The sequence below is a fragment of the Eucyclogobius newberryi genome, unplaced genomic scaffold (genome assembly GCF_026437365.1).
Source record: "Eucyclogobius newberryi isolate DKJ021-1_F unplaced genomic scaffold, fEucNew1.0.hap1 SCAF_18, whole genome shotgun sequence".
In the NCBI taxonomy this organism is placed as follows: domain Eukaryota; kingdom Metazoa; phylum Chordata; class Actinopteri; order Gobiiformes; family Gobiidae; genus Eucyclogobius; species Eucyclogobius newberryi.
This window is the reverse complement of record NW_027315812.1, coordinates 16,352,014-16,370,484: the sequence shown is the minus strand read 5'-3', so window position 1 is coordinate 16,370,484 and position 18,471 is coordinate 16,352,014. Positions and strand designations below refer to the sequence as shown.

At 43.0% G+C, this 18,471-nt stretch overlaps 1 protein-coding gene across 1 annotated transcript in view; it reads left to right on the top strand.

Annotated features, from left to right (window-relative positions):
• Window positions 1-793: 793 nt before the first annotated feature.
• slc51a (solute carrier family 51 member A) overlaps window positions 794-18,471 on the top strand; it is a 22,993-nt gene continuing 5,315 nt past the window's right edge. Inside the window, exons 1-4 of the mRNA XM_072450707.1 lie at window positions 794-999; window positions 17,006-17,157; window positions 17,235-17,308; window positions 17,703-17,861. Of these exons, the coding sequence (XP_072306808.1) occupies window positions 927-999; window positions 17,006-17,157; window positions 17,235-17,308; window positions 17,703-17,861 (458 nt within the window). The 5' untranslated portion in view covers window positions 794-926. The remainder of the gene's footprint in view (window positions 1,000-17,005; window positions 17,158-17,234; window positions 17,309-17,702; window positions 17,862-18,471) is intronic.

Here is an 18,471-nt window from a genome sequence, read left to right as displayed (position 1 = left end):
AGCAACAAACTAAATCAAGTTTTATTCTCCTTGACATAATGACTGTGTGTTTAGGCTATTTATTTTGGTAATCTTTCTTTTCTGTATCCTTAGCAAATGACTGAAATAAATACGGAAATAGGCGCTTTTTTGTGTGTGATATCAATATTATTTAAATGACTGGACAGACCGTCAGTAATGATTTGTATGCAGTCAATTTAGAGAACATAAAACCTTGTGTGTTATTTTTATACAAATGTGTTGACTTGAGCACAATATAGTACACCCCCTCCTTCAGGGCTTTTACAAATAGAAGATGAATTTGACGAGGGCCTATGTAGCAGTTTACCTGACTATATAGCCGTGTTTTCCAAAAGGTTACTGAAGTAAACCAGAGTAAAAGTGTTGCTTTAACGCCACGTCTGTGGATCTATGAGGGTTTGTAGTGGGAAATTGTTCAGAGGCACCTAAAGGCGCAGCCAGATTTGCAGCAAATGCCTCACATGACGATGGCTTTGCACACGTTTCTATGGAGACGGCGGGCATGTGATGCGCGAGCGCCTCCGCGGTCTGCCGCCGCTGCACATACTGCGTGCCCTCTGAATAGTCAGTAATAGAGACATTATTCTCAAGCGAGAGACACATGAGGATTGTGCTTTTGCAAAGATGTTGACAACAGAAAAAGGTTGAAACGCGTTGGATCTAAGTCAACCACTGGACTCGTTATTTGAAGTAGTTCTGTTGGACTTCACTCAGGCCGTTCACCTCTTTACGCGTGACGCGGCTGAGGGCGGGTCCAGCGCCTGGGACAAGTGCTCGGTGGTCGTCCCGAGTATAGATTCTACTTCTAAAAAGTTTGGTGCGCTGCTTGGGACAGAGGACAACTGCGAGAGACGCCTGCGCGGGGATTGAAAAGGGTTTGGAAGTTTTCATCTACAGCCGTCACAATGGATGGATCTAACGTGACGATAGACCCGAGATGCGCACAGCCGCCTCCTCACGCCATGGAGGTTATACTGGGTGAGTGCTGTTCTCCAACATTACCCTGATCTTCAAAGGGATATTCCTGCTTACATTTATACTCTAGACTCTATACCACTCCAATGCTCATCTTATCGAACAGCCATCACCAAACGGCGGGCCCCGGTCCGGATCCGGACCCCGGACCGGTGGTAAATTCACGAGATAAAGTCATTTTCATGGAGCATGTTTTTTGTGTACGGCCGTGGCTATATTGACCCGGCGCTGCTACTCCAGTAGGATAATACGGCATGTTCGGGGTTCAGCACCCGCTCCCTCTGCTCGAGTGAGTGACAAACTATAGAACTTCAGATCAACAAACACGATGGACCTGGCCTGGCCAACTTTTATGTTCACATCAACATTTGTGTTTGTGTTTTGCCAGGCGGACTTTCATCAAAAGCTTCCCGGCCGTTTTAATGATAATATTCCCTTTTTTTTTTATAAGATTTATTAATAAAAATGACCCTGTCCTTGCACTCGAAAATGCCCGTCCACATTTCAAAATACCCCGTCCAAAATACGGGAAGACGGCCCTCATCTAAAAGAAAACCACCAATATTGAACTTCAACATGGTGTGTAAATGATGATGTTTTTGTTTGTGGACTTTGTTGAACTGAGAGTTTGTGTGTGAGACACAATGTTCATTGTTGAAAATGACTGGCTTGTGGTCTTAGTACTGTAGGAGTCAATTTCTGTCATTATCATGTTGATGTGTGACATGATATTGTTAATAATAATAATAATTTGGCTGAGCAGAGGTGTGTGTGTAAGAGGAAGGGATGGGGTGATGTTCATGTGTATGATATGGCTCTTTGCGGCAACACAGTAATAAATGTGGCTCTTAGTGGTTGGCAACCCCTGCGATAGACTTATATATATATATATATATATATATATATATATATATATATATATATATATATATATATATTGATATATAATCAATATATAGATATATATCTATATATTGATTATTGTAAAGCGTGCAACATAATTAATGAAGTTATTGGGCAGCAGCTCCTCCTGTTAATTCAGAATCCTTTCCTCATCACACAAGTCATTTTAACATTTTAAGAAGTTTCCTTACCAACTTGTCAGAATCAGAAACGTTTATTGCCATTGTCATTGAACAGGATTAAAAAACTAGGAACTTCAATTGGCATTAATTAAGGTGCTACATACACTAATAATAATAATGATGATAATAATAATGATAATAATAATAATGGGCCAACAAATTCTCATTTTATTGCGGGGGAGGTTGAGGCGGGTTATAAACTGCTGAGTGCCGTATCTCTGCATTTAGTCACCTCTAAAATCAGTTCCTCATTTGGCTCGTTTCGCAGTAAACAAACCCTCCGTTAGAACTAATTTCCACATCCAAGTGTAATGAATTTGAATTATTCTTTAATGACAAAGTTCAGGGCATTTCAAATTCTATAAATCTCACAATGCAAAAAATAACCCCTTAAACCACCTTGACACTTAGAGCTAACTCACTTTGCACATGTAACTGACAAAACTGTCCAGTCTGAGTTCATCTACATGCTGCCTCGATGTGGTACCCACCAGATTTCTAAAGTCTGTGCTCACTCACATAGTTATCTGGAATGTTCCCAATGTCTTTGAAAACTGCGGTCATAAAGCCTCTCCTAAAGAAGAGCAGTCTTGATGCTGCAGTACTGAGTCATTACCGGCCCATCTCTAATCTGCCATTTTGGGGCAGAGTCCTTGAAAAGGTTGTTTACCAACAGCTCACAGATTTCCTCTTAATAAACAACTCATTTGATGTTTTTCAGTCAGGTTTTAGACCTCATCACAGCACTGAGACTGCTGTTGTCAAGGTGACAAATGACATCCGCCTGAACACTGACACGGGCAAAGCCTCAGTCTTAATTCTGTTAGATCTGAGTGCTGCTGAGTGCTTGACACTGTTGATCATGGCATCATCTCTTACAGAGACTAGAGGACTGGGTGGGCATCACTGGCACTGCCCTAAACTGGTTGAGGTCCTATCTGGAAGACAGGAAGTACTTTGTTGAAACTGGTAACTGTGTCTCAAACCACATGCCCCTAACCTACGGGGTGCCCCAAGGGTCAGTCCTGGGACCCCTTCTGTTCAACCTCGACATGCTACCTTTAGGTCAGCTGATATGCAGCGAAAATGTGTCCCATCACAATTATGCAGACAACACACAGATCTATGTTTCACTATCGGCAGGTGACTATGGACCAGTGGATTCACTCTGTCACTGCATCCTACATATCAGTTTGTGGATGATTTCAGTCTTGTCTGAGTTCAGCTGGAGAAAGAACAACTTTCTCCAGCTGAACTCAGACAAGACTGAAATCATCATCTTTGGCCACAGAAACAAAGAGAAAGTGTTAGCGTCACCTCCAGAGTCTCGCTCTAAAACCTACGAATCAAGTTAGAAATCTGGGGTTAATAATGGACTCAGACTTGAACTTTAATAGCCACGTCAAATCAATAACATCAGCAGCTTTTAACCATCTAAAAAACATTGCCAACATCAAAAATATAGTGTCAAAACCAGATTTAGAGAGACTTATCCATGCGTTTGACTCCAGTAGATTAGACTGTAACGGCCTGCTCACTGGCCTCTCCAAACGAGTTGTAAAACAGCTGCAGTACATCCAGAACGCTGCTGCTCGGGTCCTGACTAGAACCAGGAAGTATGATCACATTAGTCCTGTTCTCAGGTCTCTGCACTGGCTCCTGTGGCTCAGAGAATAGACTTTAAAGCAGCTCTGCTTGTGTACAAGTCTCTCCATGGCCCAGCACCAAAGTACATCTTGGATATGTTAGTGCCATACGAACCATCTCGGACTCTGAGGACCTCAGGGACCGGCCTCCTGCTGGTGCCAGAGTCAGGACTAAACATGGACCGGCCTCCTGCTGGTGCCAGAGTCAGGACTAAACATGGACCGGCCTCCTGATGGTGCCAGAGTCAGGACTAAACATGGACCGGCCTCCTGCTGGTGCCAGAGTCAGGACTAAACATGGACCGGCCTCCTGCCGGTGCTAGAGTCAGGACTAAACATGGACCGGCCTCCTGCTGGTGCCAGAGTCAGGACTAAACATGGACCGGCCTCCTGCTGGTGCCAGAGTCAGGACTAAACATGGACCGGCCTCCTGATGGTGCCAGAGTCAGGACTAAACATGGACCGGCCTCCTGCTGGTGCCAGAGTCAGGACTAAACATGGACCGGCCTCCTGTCGGTGCCAGATTCAGGACTAAACATGGACCGGCCTCCTGCTGGTGCCAGAGTCAGGACTAAACATGGACCGGCCTCCTGCTGGTGCCAGAGTCAGGACTAAACATGGACCGGCCTCCTGCCGGTGCCAGATTCAGGACTAAACATGGACCGGCCTCCTGCTGGTGCCAGAGTCAGAACTAAACATGGACCGGCCTCCTGATGGTTCCAGAGTCAGGACTAAACATGGACCGGCCTCCTGCTGGTGCCAGAGTCAGGACTAAACATGGACCGGCCTCCTGCTGGTGCCAGAGTCAGGACTAAACATGGACCGGCCTCCTGCTGGTGCCAGAGTCAGAACTAAACATGGACCGGCCTCCTGTTGGTGCTCAGAGTCAGGACTAAACATGGACCGGCCTCCTGCTGATGCCAGAGTCAGGACTAAACATCGACCGGCCTCCTGCTGGTGCTCAGAGTCAGGACTAAACATGGACCGGCCTCCTGCTGGTGCCAGAGTCAGAACTAAACATGGACCGGCCTCCTGCTGGTGCCAGAGTCAGGACTAAACATGGACCGGCCTCCTGCTGATGCCAGAGTCAGGACTAAACATGGACCGGCCTCCTGCTGGTGCTCAGAGTCAGGACTAAACATGGACCGGCCTCCTGCTGGTGCCAGAGTCAGAACTAAACATGGACCGGCCTCCTGCTGGTGCCAGAGTCAGGACTAAACATGGACCGGCCTCCTGCTGGTGCCAGAGTCAGGACTAAACATGGACCGGCCTCCTGCTGGTGCCAGAGTCAGGACTAAACATGGACCGGCCTCCTGCTGGTGCCAGAGTCAGGACTAAACATGGACCGGCCTCCTGCTGGTGCCAGAGTCAGAACTAAACATGGACCGGCCTCCTGCTGGTGCCAGAGTCAGGACTAAACATGGACCGGCCTCCTGCTGGTGCCAGAGTCAGGACTAAACATGGACCGGCCTCCTGCTGGTGCCAGAGTCAGGACTAAACATGGACCGGCCTCCTGCTGGTGCCAGAGTCAGGACTAAACATGGACCGGCCTCCTGCTGGTGCCAGAGTCAGGACTAAACATGGACCGGCCTCCTGCTGGTGCCAGAGTCAGAACTAAACATGGACCGGCCTCCTGTTGGTGCTCAGAGTCAGGACTAAACATGGACCGGCCTCCTGCTGATGCCAGAGTCAGGACTAAACATCGACCGGCCTCCTGCTGGTGCTCAGAGTCAGGACTAAACATGGACCGGCCTCCTGCTGGTGCCAGAGTCAGAACTAAACATGGACCGGCCTCCTGCTGGTGCCAGAGTCAGGACTAAACATGGACCGGCCTCCTGCTGGTGCCAGAGTCAGGACTAAACATGGACCGGCCTCCTGCTGATGCCAGAGTCAGGACTAAACATGGACCGGCCTCCTGCTGGTGCTCAGAGTCAGGACTAAACATGGACCGGCCTCCTGCTGGTGCCAGAGTCAGAACTAAACATGGACCGGCCTCCTGCTGGTGCCAGAGTCAGGACTAAACATGGACCGGCCTCCTGCTGGTGCCAGAGTCAGGACTAAACATGGACCGGCCTCCTGCTGGTGCCAGAGTCAGGACTAAACATGGACCGGCCTCCTGCTGGTGCCAGAGTCAGGACTAAACATGGACCGGCCTCCTGCTGGTGCCAGAGTCAGAACTAAACATGGACCGGCCTCCTGCTGGTGCCAGAGTCAGGACTAAACATGGACCGGCCTCCTGCTGGTGCCAGAGTCAGGACTAAACATGGACCGGCCTCCTGCTGGTGCCAGAGTCAGGACTAAACATGGACCGGCCTCCTGCTGGTGCCAGAGTCAGGACTAAACATGGACCGGCCTCCTGCTGGTGCCAGAGTCAGGACTAAACATGGACCGGCCTCCTGCTGGTGCCAGAGTCAGAACTAAACATGGACCGGCCTCCTGCTGGTGCCAGATTCAGGACTAAACATGGGGAATCTGTGTTTCAGTTTTATGCAGCTAAAATCTGGAACAATCTTCCTGAAGATGTGAGACAGGCTTCTACTCTGACAATGTTCAAATGTAAACTAAAAACAGTTTTGTTTAGCTGTGCATTTGACTGAAAGGATTGTTCTTTGCACTCTTAAACTGTTTTGTGATTTCTGTCATTTCTTTGTGATTTGAATGCATTTTTTCCTGCTGTGTGAAGCACTTTGAATTGCATTGTGTATGAAGTGTGCTCTACAAATAAACTTGCCTTGCCTTATTTCAGTCAGATTGTATAAAACACGCAGCATTTTGTAGCTTAGCGTGTAGATAACATGTCTCAGTGTGAGCCCATTTACCTCCTCATTTTGAATAATATTGTTTGTAGTAAGGTGATTAATTGTTAAATGTCCTACATGTTTCAGGTGCTTCTTAAGACTCAAAACCATAGTTCAAATTAAGATACATTGCAGTTCAATATGCAGCCTTTTTAATTAGCGTAGACGCGCGGTGGGTGGGTTGAAAAATGATGCTCATTCGGGATAAGCAGGACCTGCACAGATCCGATCGGTGATCAACGTCGATCTGGACATGAGCCCTAGGTAGGTTTTCCCGACTTGCTCTGACTTCAAATCCAAACGGGATCAACCAGCTGGAGCAGCCGCCGCAAAGTCTGTGTGTTCTTATGATTAGAATTAAAAGATATTATTGTATGTGTTTACTAGGCAATGGTTTGATCATTTTTCATTAAGGCTAAAGCACTGAACAGTCTAAACCTACTCTCTGTTTTTCCTTCCACCCTTTTCTGTGGCTCAACTATCTGACCTTTGATGCTCATGATTATCTTTATTAAGTTACCGGTTGACTATTTCGTCGAGTTTGATGTCATCGTGTGGGTAGGAAATGCAATTTCAACCACTTTGAATTTGTGGTTTGTCTTTACAGCTGACATTTAGCTCCATCTCTGCGCAGCTAAACACAAATGTGCCGAAACACTGGGAGTGTTTTCATTTAAAAAAATGTCATTCCAGTTTATGCTATGCTTTATGTAGGGTAACAATAGAGGTCATGGGGGGGCTGAAAGTGGGGACATTTTTGAAAAACATAGAAATTGACAGCTAAAAAAATGTTCTCATTGATTTTGAGGGGGTTCAAAAAGAGTCTTGAATGGAAGTCAATGGATACACACATTTCTGAAACTCACACTGTGTGTATAAAACTTTGTCGGATCATAATGAAACTCACAAACGTCTAAAATCCAGTAAAACACACACCTTTTCAAGTCAAAAGAATAATCACAGCCAACGTTATCACTATAAATACACCCTCAGATACACACATTTATTCACTCTAATGACTTAGACTACCAACACATATAAACCATTTTTGATGAAAAGAAAATCTTCTTATGGTTTCTATGCACCAATAGTGTTTCTCTGCGCCTCGTCTTGGTGATCGACGAGTATTGTGATCAAATCAAATCAAATCAATTAATTTTTGTAAGGCCCAAAATCACAACAACAGTTGCCTCTGAGGGCCACAGGGAGAAATGAATCAACAATGTCTGTGGTGGCGATGGAGTCAGACAATGTCTGTGGTGGCGAGGGACGATGTCCCAGGGTCCTCTGTCCTTAGACTCTCCTTCTCGGCCAGGAAAAACTACAAAAAAACCTCTTTGGGAAAAAAGCGTAGAAACCTGGAGGAGTTCCAGTGAAGGAGAGATCCGACTCTCACAGACGGACAGACGGACACGAGGAGACTGGAGCTGGACCCACTCTTCAGGCAGATGAGGGACCGTCTGAGGCGAACTGGACCCACTCTTCAGGCAGATGAGGGACCGTCTGAGGCGAACTGGACCCACTCTTCAGGCAGATGAGGGACCGACTGAGGCGAGCTGGACCCACTCTTCAGGCAGATGAGGGACCGACTGAGGCGAACTGGACCCACTCTTCAGATGAGGGACCATCTGAGGCGAGCTGGACCCACTCTTCAGGCAGATGAGGGACCGTCGGAGGCGAGCTGGACCCACTCTTCAGGCAGATGAGGGACCGTCGGAGTCGAGCTGGACCCACTCTTCAGGCAGATGAGGGACCGTCGGAGTCGAGCTGGACCCACTCTTCAGGCAGATGAGGGACCGTCGGGGGCGAGCTGGACCCACTCCTCAGGCAGATGAGGGACCGACTGAGGCGAACTGGAGCCACTCTTCAGGCAGATGAGGGACCGTCCACACAGGGCAGGGACCACTTCACCAGGAGAGGGACATCTGGGTCCACAGGTCCTCAGGAGTGAGAGAAAGAAAAAGAAGGCGGTGAACAGTTTGCAAGTGGAATCAAAAAATAAATATTGTTTGATAGCATAAGTAGTCAGAAGAAGAAGAGGATAGTGCTCAAGCTGTCATACTTCCCCCAGCATAGTTACTCCTAGGGCAGCGTAGCTAAAGCTGTGGGTTTATGTTTCTGTTCCTAACTACTCTGACCATAAGCGATTTCGAAGAGGAACGTTTTAAGCCTGGACTTAAATGAAGAGACTGTGTCAGCATATTTAACATGGGTCGGGAGCTGATTCCATAACACAGGAGCTTGGTAGCTAAACGCTCTACCTCCTACAGTACTTTTAGAGACTCTTGGCACCACCAGAAGGCCGGCATTCTGAGAGCGAAGAGCTCTGTTTGGATGATATGGTTCTATAGCATCTTTGAGGTAGGATGGGGCCATGTCATTTATGGCTTTGTAGGTCAAGAGTAGAATTTTGAATTTGATTCTAGACTCGACGGGGAGCCAGTGAAGAGACTTCAGCACCGGCGTAATGTGCTCTCTTCTTTTTGTTCCTGTTAGTAATCTTGCTGCTGCATTTTGAACCAGTTGAAAGCTTTTTATGGAGCTTTTAGGACACGCTGCAAGCAGGGAGTTACAGTAGTCTAATCTAGTCGTTACAAATGCATGGATAAGTTTTTCGGCATCACTTTTAGGCAGGATTCTTCTGATTTTGGCGATGTTGCGCAAATGGAAATAGGCTGTTTTACAAGCTTGATTTATATGAGCTTTAAATGAGAGCTCCTGGTCAAATAAGACTCCAAGGTTTCTTACAGTAGAACTGGAGGCTACACTAACATTGTCCAGTGTGACCATCTGCTCAGATAGAGAGTCTCGTAGATGCTTAGGGCCAAGCACAATGACCTCGGTTTTTTCAGGGTTAAGAAGCAGGTAGTTTAGTGTCATCCAGGTTTTTATCTCCTTCACACAAGTACTAAGTCTGTGCAGGTCTTGCTGATCCCGAACGCATCTATAGGGCCACTATAGAAGTGAGGCATATTTGCATGTTTGCTCCAGAAAAATAAAAAAATTAGCTAAGAATATTTTTCCCCTTGATTTTTAGATGGGAGGGCCAGGGTTAAACCGTGATACAAACTATGCACAAATGTTTGACACCATTTTGGGGTAAATGGGACACCACAACTTCACACAGGTTCTCACTACCTCCATAGACCCTCTCCAGGAGTGCACCCCTCCGCCCCGCCCTGTGAGTGAGCCTCTGCTGTCTTCTGTACAGAGACAGCTGTTCTGCTAAAACATGATATAAAACCTTTATGGCTAATTACTGTCATAACATCTCACACCAGTCACTGTACTTTCTAAATTGTATTCCGACTTGTTTCTTTATATTTTACTTTACTTTACTATACTTTCTCTTTAGTCCACATTGCTCTCATTGTTTGCACTGCTGGTCATTGAACCTAAACTGCAAACATTAAGCAACTTTGTGTATATGCTTTTTAAAGACAGCTCAATGACTGCAGGGCATCGCATGAGACGTTTATCACTGTTAGTGGATTCATTTCTATTCTATTTTACTTGGTGTTCTAACAACCAAACTCATTACTTCTGAGTCTAATATGTTTTACATGAAGCAGTTGCAAAATACCAGTATTATTGGGCAATATTTCATTTTAGATTTTAATTTTACAATGCCCTAAGATTCCCTATTGATCCTCACATGTTATTAGAATTTATTTTGGCAGCACAAACAGTAAAATGACTAAACTAAACTGTTCATATGTTCCAATTTAATCCAGATCATCTGCACAAGATTTCCAACTGGTCACTTAGAATACCAGAGAATAAATGAGTCAAATAGACAAACATGGCCGTAATCACATTTCACAGTTTATGTATCTTGGAGGTTCAAAACAAGCAACATTCCAAGTGTGCTTCACCAAACAAAAGATACAAATTAAGCCTTTGACTGCTTTGATACTTTGATGCCTTTGATACATCTAGTTTTTGTCATCTGATTTGTTTTAGTTTTAGGTGATCAAAATTACATGCAATTTTAGGAAATAGATTTAGGTTTGGGCTAAAATCTAAGTTTTTTTTTTTTTTAATGAGGTAATGATTTTGATCTTCTGTATCTGACTTTACACTACACTTTCTTAGAACTGTGATTTGGAAAGGATTATAAACACTGGCTGCTTTGAGGTGGAGGATTGTGGTGCTGCGGGTCAGGCTCTGGTCCATTCACTTCCTCCACAACATCATCTTCAGGATCTTCTTCTTCTTGTGTACGGTTCTGAGTGCTCTGGACCACAAACCCCTCTGCCTCTTTCAGAAGCACCTGAATACTGTTGTCAGCCACATCTGGAATAGTTTCACTTACACAATGGGATTGAGAAAGCAACCAGCAGCTCCAAGAGGGAAGAATTTGTCATCTGACCAATCAAAACGCTGTTCAATCACACTCCCTTTCATTTGACTTCCTGTAAGTCCTGATGATCTGTCTTTTGTTAGTCAGTAAGCGGGCTGTGCAACTCAAAAATGGTCGTGAAATCATGATATGTGTACGGACTTGACCAGTGTGTGTCACAACAATCAGGTCACACTCATCTAATCCTCTGTGTTGCAACTGGTAACTTGGAAAAAAGCTTCAGTATTGATCGACTTTACCCAGAACTCTCTTCACACTGGCCTCCTTGTTCATCATGAGGACCACAAGCGGGAGCCTGTGCAGCGTGTATGGTACTTAATACAAACATGGGTAAATAAACAGTAGAGAAGACATAACTGAGTGATAATGGTAAAACTGGGTAAATCTATTCATTCATTTAGCAACTACTTTGTCTAAAAATGCCAAGTTTCTTAATTTAAAACTAGACAAGCAAAAACGCTTCATCTCCTGTAAACATCTGTCCAAAAAAACAAAACAAAAAAGAAGAAGACGTCAATTTGAGCTTGGTAAATAACTAATTGTAGGCGTGTGACCTTAAGGATGAGCCCTTTCGGGTTTCTGCCACACTCTTGCCACACTTTATGAACACTTGTGAAAATAAATAAGATAAGATAATAATAAGAATAATATAATATGTATTAGGTGAAGCACTTATTCACACTTATCTTAATACACAGGACAGTGTGTGGGTGGACTTGAGTCCCAGCAGTCTATTTTTACACTTTCACATCATCACACAGATGGAAAAAAAAAAATACGAGTCAGGCCGAATCTGAGAAATGTGATTCATATTCCCTGTGAAAAGATACAGCCCAGTCCCACTGAAACTAGTCTGAAACTTGCTGTGCTAAATGTCAGATCCTTATGTAACAAATCTCTCTTAATTAATAATTTTATTTCTTCTTATAATCTTGATTTTATGTTTTTAACTGAAACATGGCTTGACAAAAACACAGGAAATGTAGTTCTGATAGAATCTGCTCCACCCAACTTTAAGTTTGAATCTGAAACACGAGAAAACAAAAAAGGGGGTGGAGTCTGTGCTGTCTTTAGAGATGAAATAATTACCCACAGGTTGTCTTTTGGGGTGTTTTCATCATTTGAGTATGTATCCTTTAAAATGGAGCTAAAACGGTCTCCATCCATTCTCTTCATTGTTTTATACAAGCCTCCCCAGCACTGCCAAAGTTTTATTGATGATTTTACTGAGATGCTTTCAGTCATATGCACAGACTTTGATGGTTTGGTCATTACAGGTGATTTCAACGTGCATGTTGATAATGTTTGTGACAGAAACGCTAAAGAGCTTGATGCTGTCCTTGAAACCTTCAGTCTTACTCAGCATGTGAGAGGCCCCACCCACAGCAAAGGACACACTCTAGATCTCATAATTACAAAGGGGGTAAATATTTCAAATGTTAATGTGATCGATGTTGCTCTGTCTGATCATTTCTGTGTCTTCTTTGACCTGTCTGTTTCTCCCAAACCTCCGGTTGGTCCTGCAGTTGTTCAGAGGAGACACATAAGTGATGGCACAGGTGCACTGTTTATGGAAATGATCAACTTTGAAAATGTCTCATGTTCTACTGTAAATGATTTGTTGAACTCTGTTACATCTAGTGTTTTGAATGTTCTGGACACCATCGCCCCTATAGAGGCTAAAATGGTTAAAAATAAGCAGAAGGCGCCGTGGAGAAATGATGATTCGGTCAGGGCACAGAAAAGGGAGTGCCGCAGGGCCGAACGGAAATGGCGCAAGTCAAAGCTCCAGGTTCAAAAAGAGATTTACAAAGAGAAGCTGAACATGTACAACCTAATCTTTCGTAGAACTAGGGAAAGATATTTTTCTGAAATAATTGGAAGCTGCAGTAACAACTCGCGTGTCCTGTTTGCCACAGTAAACAGATTAACAAACCCTCCAGCTCAGCTGCCGTTAGAACTCATTTCCACATCCAAGTGTAATGAGTTTGCATTATTCTTTAATGACAAAGTTCAGGGCATTAAAAATGCTATAAATCCCACAATGCAAAAAATTACCCTAAAACCACCAAGACACTTAGAGCTAACTCACTTTGCACCAGTAACTGACAAAACTGTCCATGAGATCATAACCAGTCTGAGTTCATCTACATGCTGCCTTGATGTGTTACCCACCAAATTTCTAAAGTCTGTGCTGAACAGTTTGTTAGCACCATTCACTCACATAGTTAACATGTCGCTTCAATCTGGAACATTCCCAATGTCTTTGAAAACTGCGGTCATAAAGCCTCTCCTAAAGAAGAGCAGTCTTGATGCCGCAGTACTGAGTCATTACCGGCCCATCTCTAATCTGCCATTTTTGGGCAAAGTCCTTGAAAAGGTTGTTTACCAACAGCTCACAGATTTCCTCTTAATAAACAACTCATTTGATGTTTTTCAGTCAGGTTTTAGACCTCATCACAGTACTGAGACTGCTCTTGTCAAGGTGACAAATGACATCCGCCTGAACACTGACACGGGCAAAGCCTCAGTCTTAATTCTGTTAGATCTGAGTGCTGCTTTTGACACTGTCGATCATGGGATCCTCTTACAGAGACTAGAGGACTGGGTGGGCATCACTGGCACTGCCCTAAACTGGTTAAGGTCCTATCTGGAAGACAGGAAGTACTTTGTTGAAATTGGTAGCTGTGTCTCAGACCACATGACCCTGACCTGTGGAGTGCCCCAAGGGTCAGTCCTGGGTCCCCTTCTGTTCAACCTCTACATGCTGCCGTTAGGTCAGTTGATACGCAGTGAAAATGTGTCCTATCACAATTATGCAGACGACACTCAGATCTATGTTTCACTATCGGCAGGTGACTATGGACCAGTAGATTCACTCTGTCACTGCATCCAACAGATCAGTGTGTGGATGCAAAACAACTTTCTCCAGCTGAACTCAGACAAGACTGAAATAATCGTTTTTGGCCCACAGAAACAAAGAGAAAGTGTTAGCGGTCACCTCCAGAGTCTCGCTCTAAAACCTACAAACCAAATTAGAAATCTGGGGGTAATAATGGACTCAGACTTGAACTTTAATAGCCACGTCAAATCAATAACATCAGCAGCTTTTTACCATCTAAAAAACATTGCCAAAATCAAAAATATAGCGTCAAAACCAGATTTAGAGAGACTTATCCATGCGTTTGTCTCCAGTAGATTAGACTACTGTAACGGCCTGCTCACTGGCCTCTCCAAACGAGTTGTAAAACAGCTGCAGTACATCCAGAACGCTGCTGCTCGGGTCCTGACTAGAACCAGGAAGTATGATCACATTAGTCCTGTTCTCAGGTCTCTGCACTGGCTCCTGTGGCTCAGAGAATAGACTTTAAAGCAGCTCTGCTTGTGTACAAGTCTCTCCATGGCCTAGCACCAAAGTACATCTTGGACATGTTAGTGCCATATGAACCATCTCGGACTCCGAGGACCTCAGGGACCGGCCTCCTGCTGGTGCCAGAGTCAGGACAAAACATGGGGAATCTGCGTTTCAGTTTTATGCAGCTAAAATCTGGAACAGTCTTCCTGAAGATGTGAGACAGGCTTCTACTCTGACAAGGTTCAACTCTAAGCTAAAAACAGTTTTGTTTAGCTGCGCAAATGACTGAAAGGATTTTTTCTTTGCACTCTTCTCTTTTGTTTGTGATTTTATTAGTTTAGAAAATCAGTTGGATTGATCATTTTTAATTTAGTTAATTTTATTGTATTTCTGTTTCTGTAATTTCTTTGTGATTTGAATGCATTTTTCCTGCTGTGAAGCACTTTGAATTGCCTTGTGTATGAAATGTGCTCTACAAATAAACTTGCCTTGCCTTGCCTTAAACCATTTCTTACTCATAATATTCTTCAATCAGATTGCTTATGTTATTATTATTATTTATTTATTTTTTTAGCACAATCAGCCTTCTATCTATTTTATCCATAATTATAATATTTATCCTCCTCTATATTGCTGTGACTGGCAGTTATATCCAATCCATTTAGCAATTGCCTTCTTTTTAATCTGCATCACTTTTGTACGTTTGCAGCACTTTGCAGTACTGTTGGAATTGTTTGGTGGGATGTCCGTGCTTTTCTGCTTTTGAGATCTTGGGACTTTGGCAACTGTGACAAAAATAAGGACATTTTATTTACATTCCTGCTGCTGTATTGTGTCTTCCTTGACCAACCTGTAGCATAAATGTCATTTAAACTACGCTCTCAGTGACCTTCACAAAGTGACATTTATTTTGCTTATGTCACCAATACACTTAAATCAGTTTATATTTTTAATAAGCTCAAACTAAAAATAACCACGTGTACACAACTTTAGCGTTAACGTTAGCTTATCTTGGAATAAATCTCAAACTTGAAGTAAGTACACAGGTCAGCTCGTCTCCGTCTCCAACTTCTAGCCGGCAACATGTTTTATTTTTCCCAGTTTGCCCCTCTTGTTCTGTCGATGCATCGTCTTTGCCGTCCTTCTCCTGACTTTGTCATTTGTTTATTCTCATCTGTTATTCATTGACAAAAAATTCAATTTATTATTTAGTCATCGTTTTAGTCATTCTTAAGTCTTTTTTTGTCGTCCACAAAATGAACACTGCCTTTAAGGGCCATAATATTAAACATCTTTAACTTAGGTATTTCTGTTAATTTTGGTGCCCCCCTCAAAGTCCCTGAATTTCTTGTTTCCGCCCCTTGTTTTACTCCCCCCTTCACTCGTGAGAACAGAGGCTCTAAACTCGTGGTGTTTCTCACGGTGGGCCATATTTTGCAGCGTAGTTGTTCTAGAGGGCCACACTGGGGGTCATCGCAGTGAATCATTCAGAATGTCACCACTTATATTTAACATTTGTTCCGACTCTTACAGAAATGTTTGTTCTTGAGCTTATTTAATGGTAAATGTGGCTCATATTTTGGTTCCCACTGTATTGTGCAAGAAATACAAGTCTGTCTGCCAGCATCCTTCATGAAGTAAATATAAATTTAATTTTCCACATATGCAGACAATTTTAAGGCTTGATTGATTTGAGCGGTTCACTGATGACCAGCCCTTGTTGGTTGCAGTTCTCTTATAAATACAGGATGAATATAGTCCTAGCTAATGTCTGCATATATATTTGTTCTGATCCTATGTGAGATAGAGGTACTTTACACTTTACTTTGTAAATCAGTGGCTTTACACCAAAAACAAGCATCTCAAAGCATCTCAGACCTAACATGGTTTATGCTTAATAACAGCAATTAGGGTGACAATTCTACCGGCTGAAATGGTTACGCCAACTTATGCTTAGGACGTCCCATGCAGAATTTTACTATAATTATTCTATTTTGTCCGTCAGCTGATAAAGGGGAACTCTCAAGCTGCTTGACATGTTATACCTTTTTTTTCTAGTCAAATCAATAATCCTGGGAAGAATCAGGGTCAGTTTGTTCTCCAAACAAACAAATCAATTATACAATTAATAGAACTTTGATATGGATTCTGCCTGGAAAACAGATTTTTAGTGAATTTACCATCAGCTTTGAAAAAGAATTGTCAAAACCCAACAAATGCTCATTTTAGTGTCAATCAGCTGATCCCTTCAGAAACCAGCTTTACTCATTCATAAATTTAAGAAAGAAATTCTAGGCGGGATTTAGATTCTGAGTTCCTCTGTGCAGAGCTTGTTTCTACTTATAATTAGAGCAAAGCAGACATCAGAGTCCAAAACTACCGAGTCTCAGCTTCACAAAGGCCGATTGTTTGTGCTCGAGGGTTCAGGAACAGCTTCAGTTTGAATTGGTGATCATCTTTTCAGGCGTTTTAGGAAAAATAGGCCCCTAAGCAAGAGGGAAAAACATTGCTAGAATAAGATCGCACAACATATTTTCTACAATCAAATTTTAAAATAGCATTCTGGTAGAAAGACGTTTGCCAGGATAAAATCAATCAAACATGTTTTAGAGCTTGAGGCCAGATTTTTTTTCTTTTGTTGGAATCATTCAGGGCACAATATAACTGTAACAAAAACAAACAAATACTGATTTTCAATTTCAACAAACTGTATTTTCCATGTGTTTCCAAAATTATTGAATGTACTTCCTTGTTTTCTTTAGATCTGGACATCTTTGGCTTCATCCTGTACTCGGTTCTGACCTTCATGGCTGCCGTGTCCATGTTGGTGTATCTGGAGGAATGTGCATACATCTACAGGAAAGTCCCAGCCAATAAGAAGAGTATAATTGTTTGGGTGAATGGAGCAGCACCTGTAAGAAACACAGCACTTTTGATTGATAATAATGTTGTAAGTGTCATGTTATCATCACGTGCTCTTGTCTTCTCCAGGTGATAGGAACAATGTCCTGCATCGGCATGTGGATCCCTAAAGCCACCATGTTCACGGACATGACCTCAGCATGGTGCGTTATTGCATTTCTCTCCCTCTCTTCTTTCCTCAGCTCAAATTGTGTTTTTTGTTTTAATCTCTGGCCTTGTGAAATCATACAGGAATTTGATCTGTAAAGCATGTGGCACGTTTAAACAAGTTTAAACCACTGCTTTTACCAGGCCTGCAAAGGTTTTAGGGGAAATCAAATCCCCATTTTTACTACAATTTTAATTTACTACAATTTATGTTTCAAAACTGGATTAAGTTCACACTACATTATAAACACATCCAGGGAGCATTCATTTGAGGGAGGATTGAAATACAAGCAACAATTCTATACATTTTAGGAAAAAAACAAAAACACTTTTAGATTGTGAGTAATTGTACAACCCTCACGTTGGCTAAATACGTGTGTTTTCCTCCAGTTACTTTGCTGTTGTGGTGTTCAAGTTTCTGACCTTGATGCTGGAAGAGGTTGGTGGCGATGAGGAATTTCTAAAACGAGCCCCGAATCACAAGTTAAGAATCAGTACTGGACCATGCTGCTGCTGCTGCCCCTGTCTGCCCCATGTGGCCATCACAAGGTACTTATATTGACAATGGAATTAACATGATCAAGTGTGTCTAGACATGTAATATATGTACACAATGAATTAACAGTGACAGAAACACACTTAGTCTAAGGGTTTGTATCTCATTACAAATCAAAAATACATTTAATAACTTCATCATTGTGTAGTTACAGTTATCTTATCAGTTATGAGAAGCCCCACAGTTATTGTCACTGATGTTAAAGATATACTCTGTAATTTTTCCGATGTAATTGCTTTGCCTAGAATGTTCCACAATATGGCATTAAACTTATCTCTCTCCATGGAGACAAGCAGAACAGACCTGTGGACAGACACGCCAAGTCACAGTGAGAATGTTGACTTTTCAAGGTATTTTAGCCATAAAAACAACAAAAACAACTGAATAAGTGCAACATAGGTAATTTATGCCATAAAATTGTGAAACATTCCAGGCAAAGCAATGACTTCTATGTGGAGACAATCAGGTGGCAGATCTCCATCAGAAAAGTTACATAGTGCTCCTTTAAAGGTTGAATGGATGATTCTTTTGGCATAAATCTGAGTCTTATTTCCTCGTGGCGTGGACTGCCGATTAGTTCTCCCACGTATCAATCATAAAACG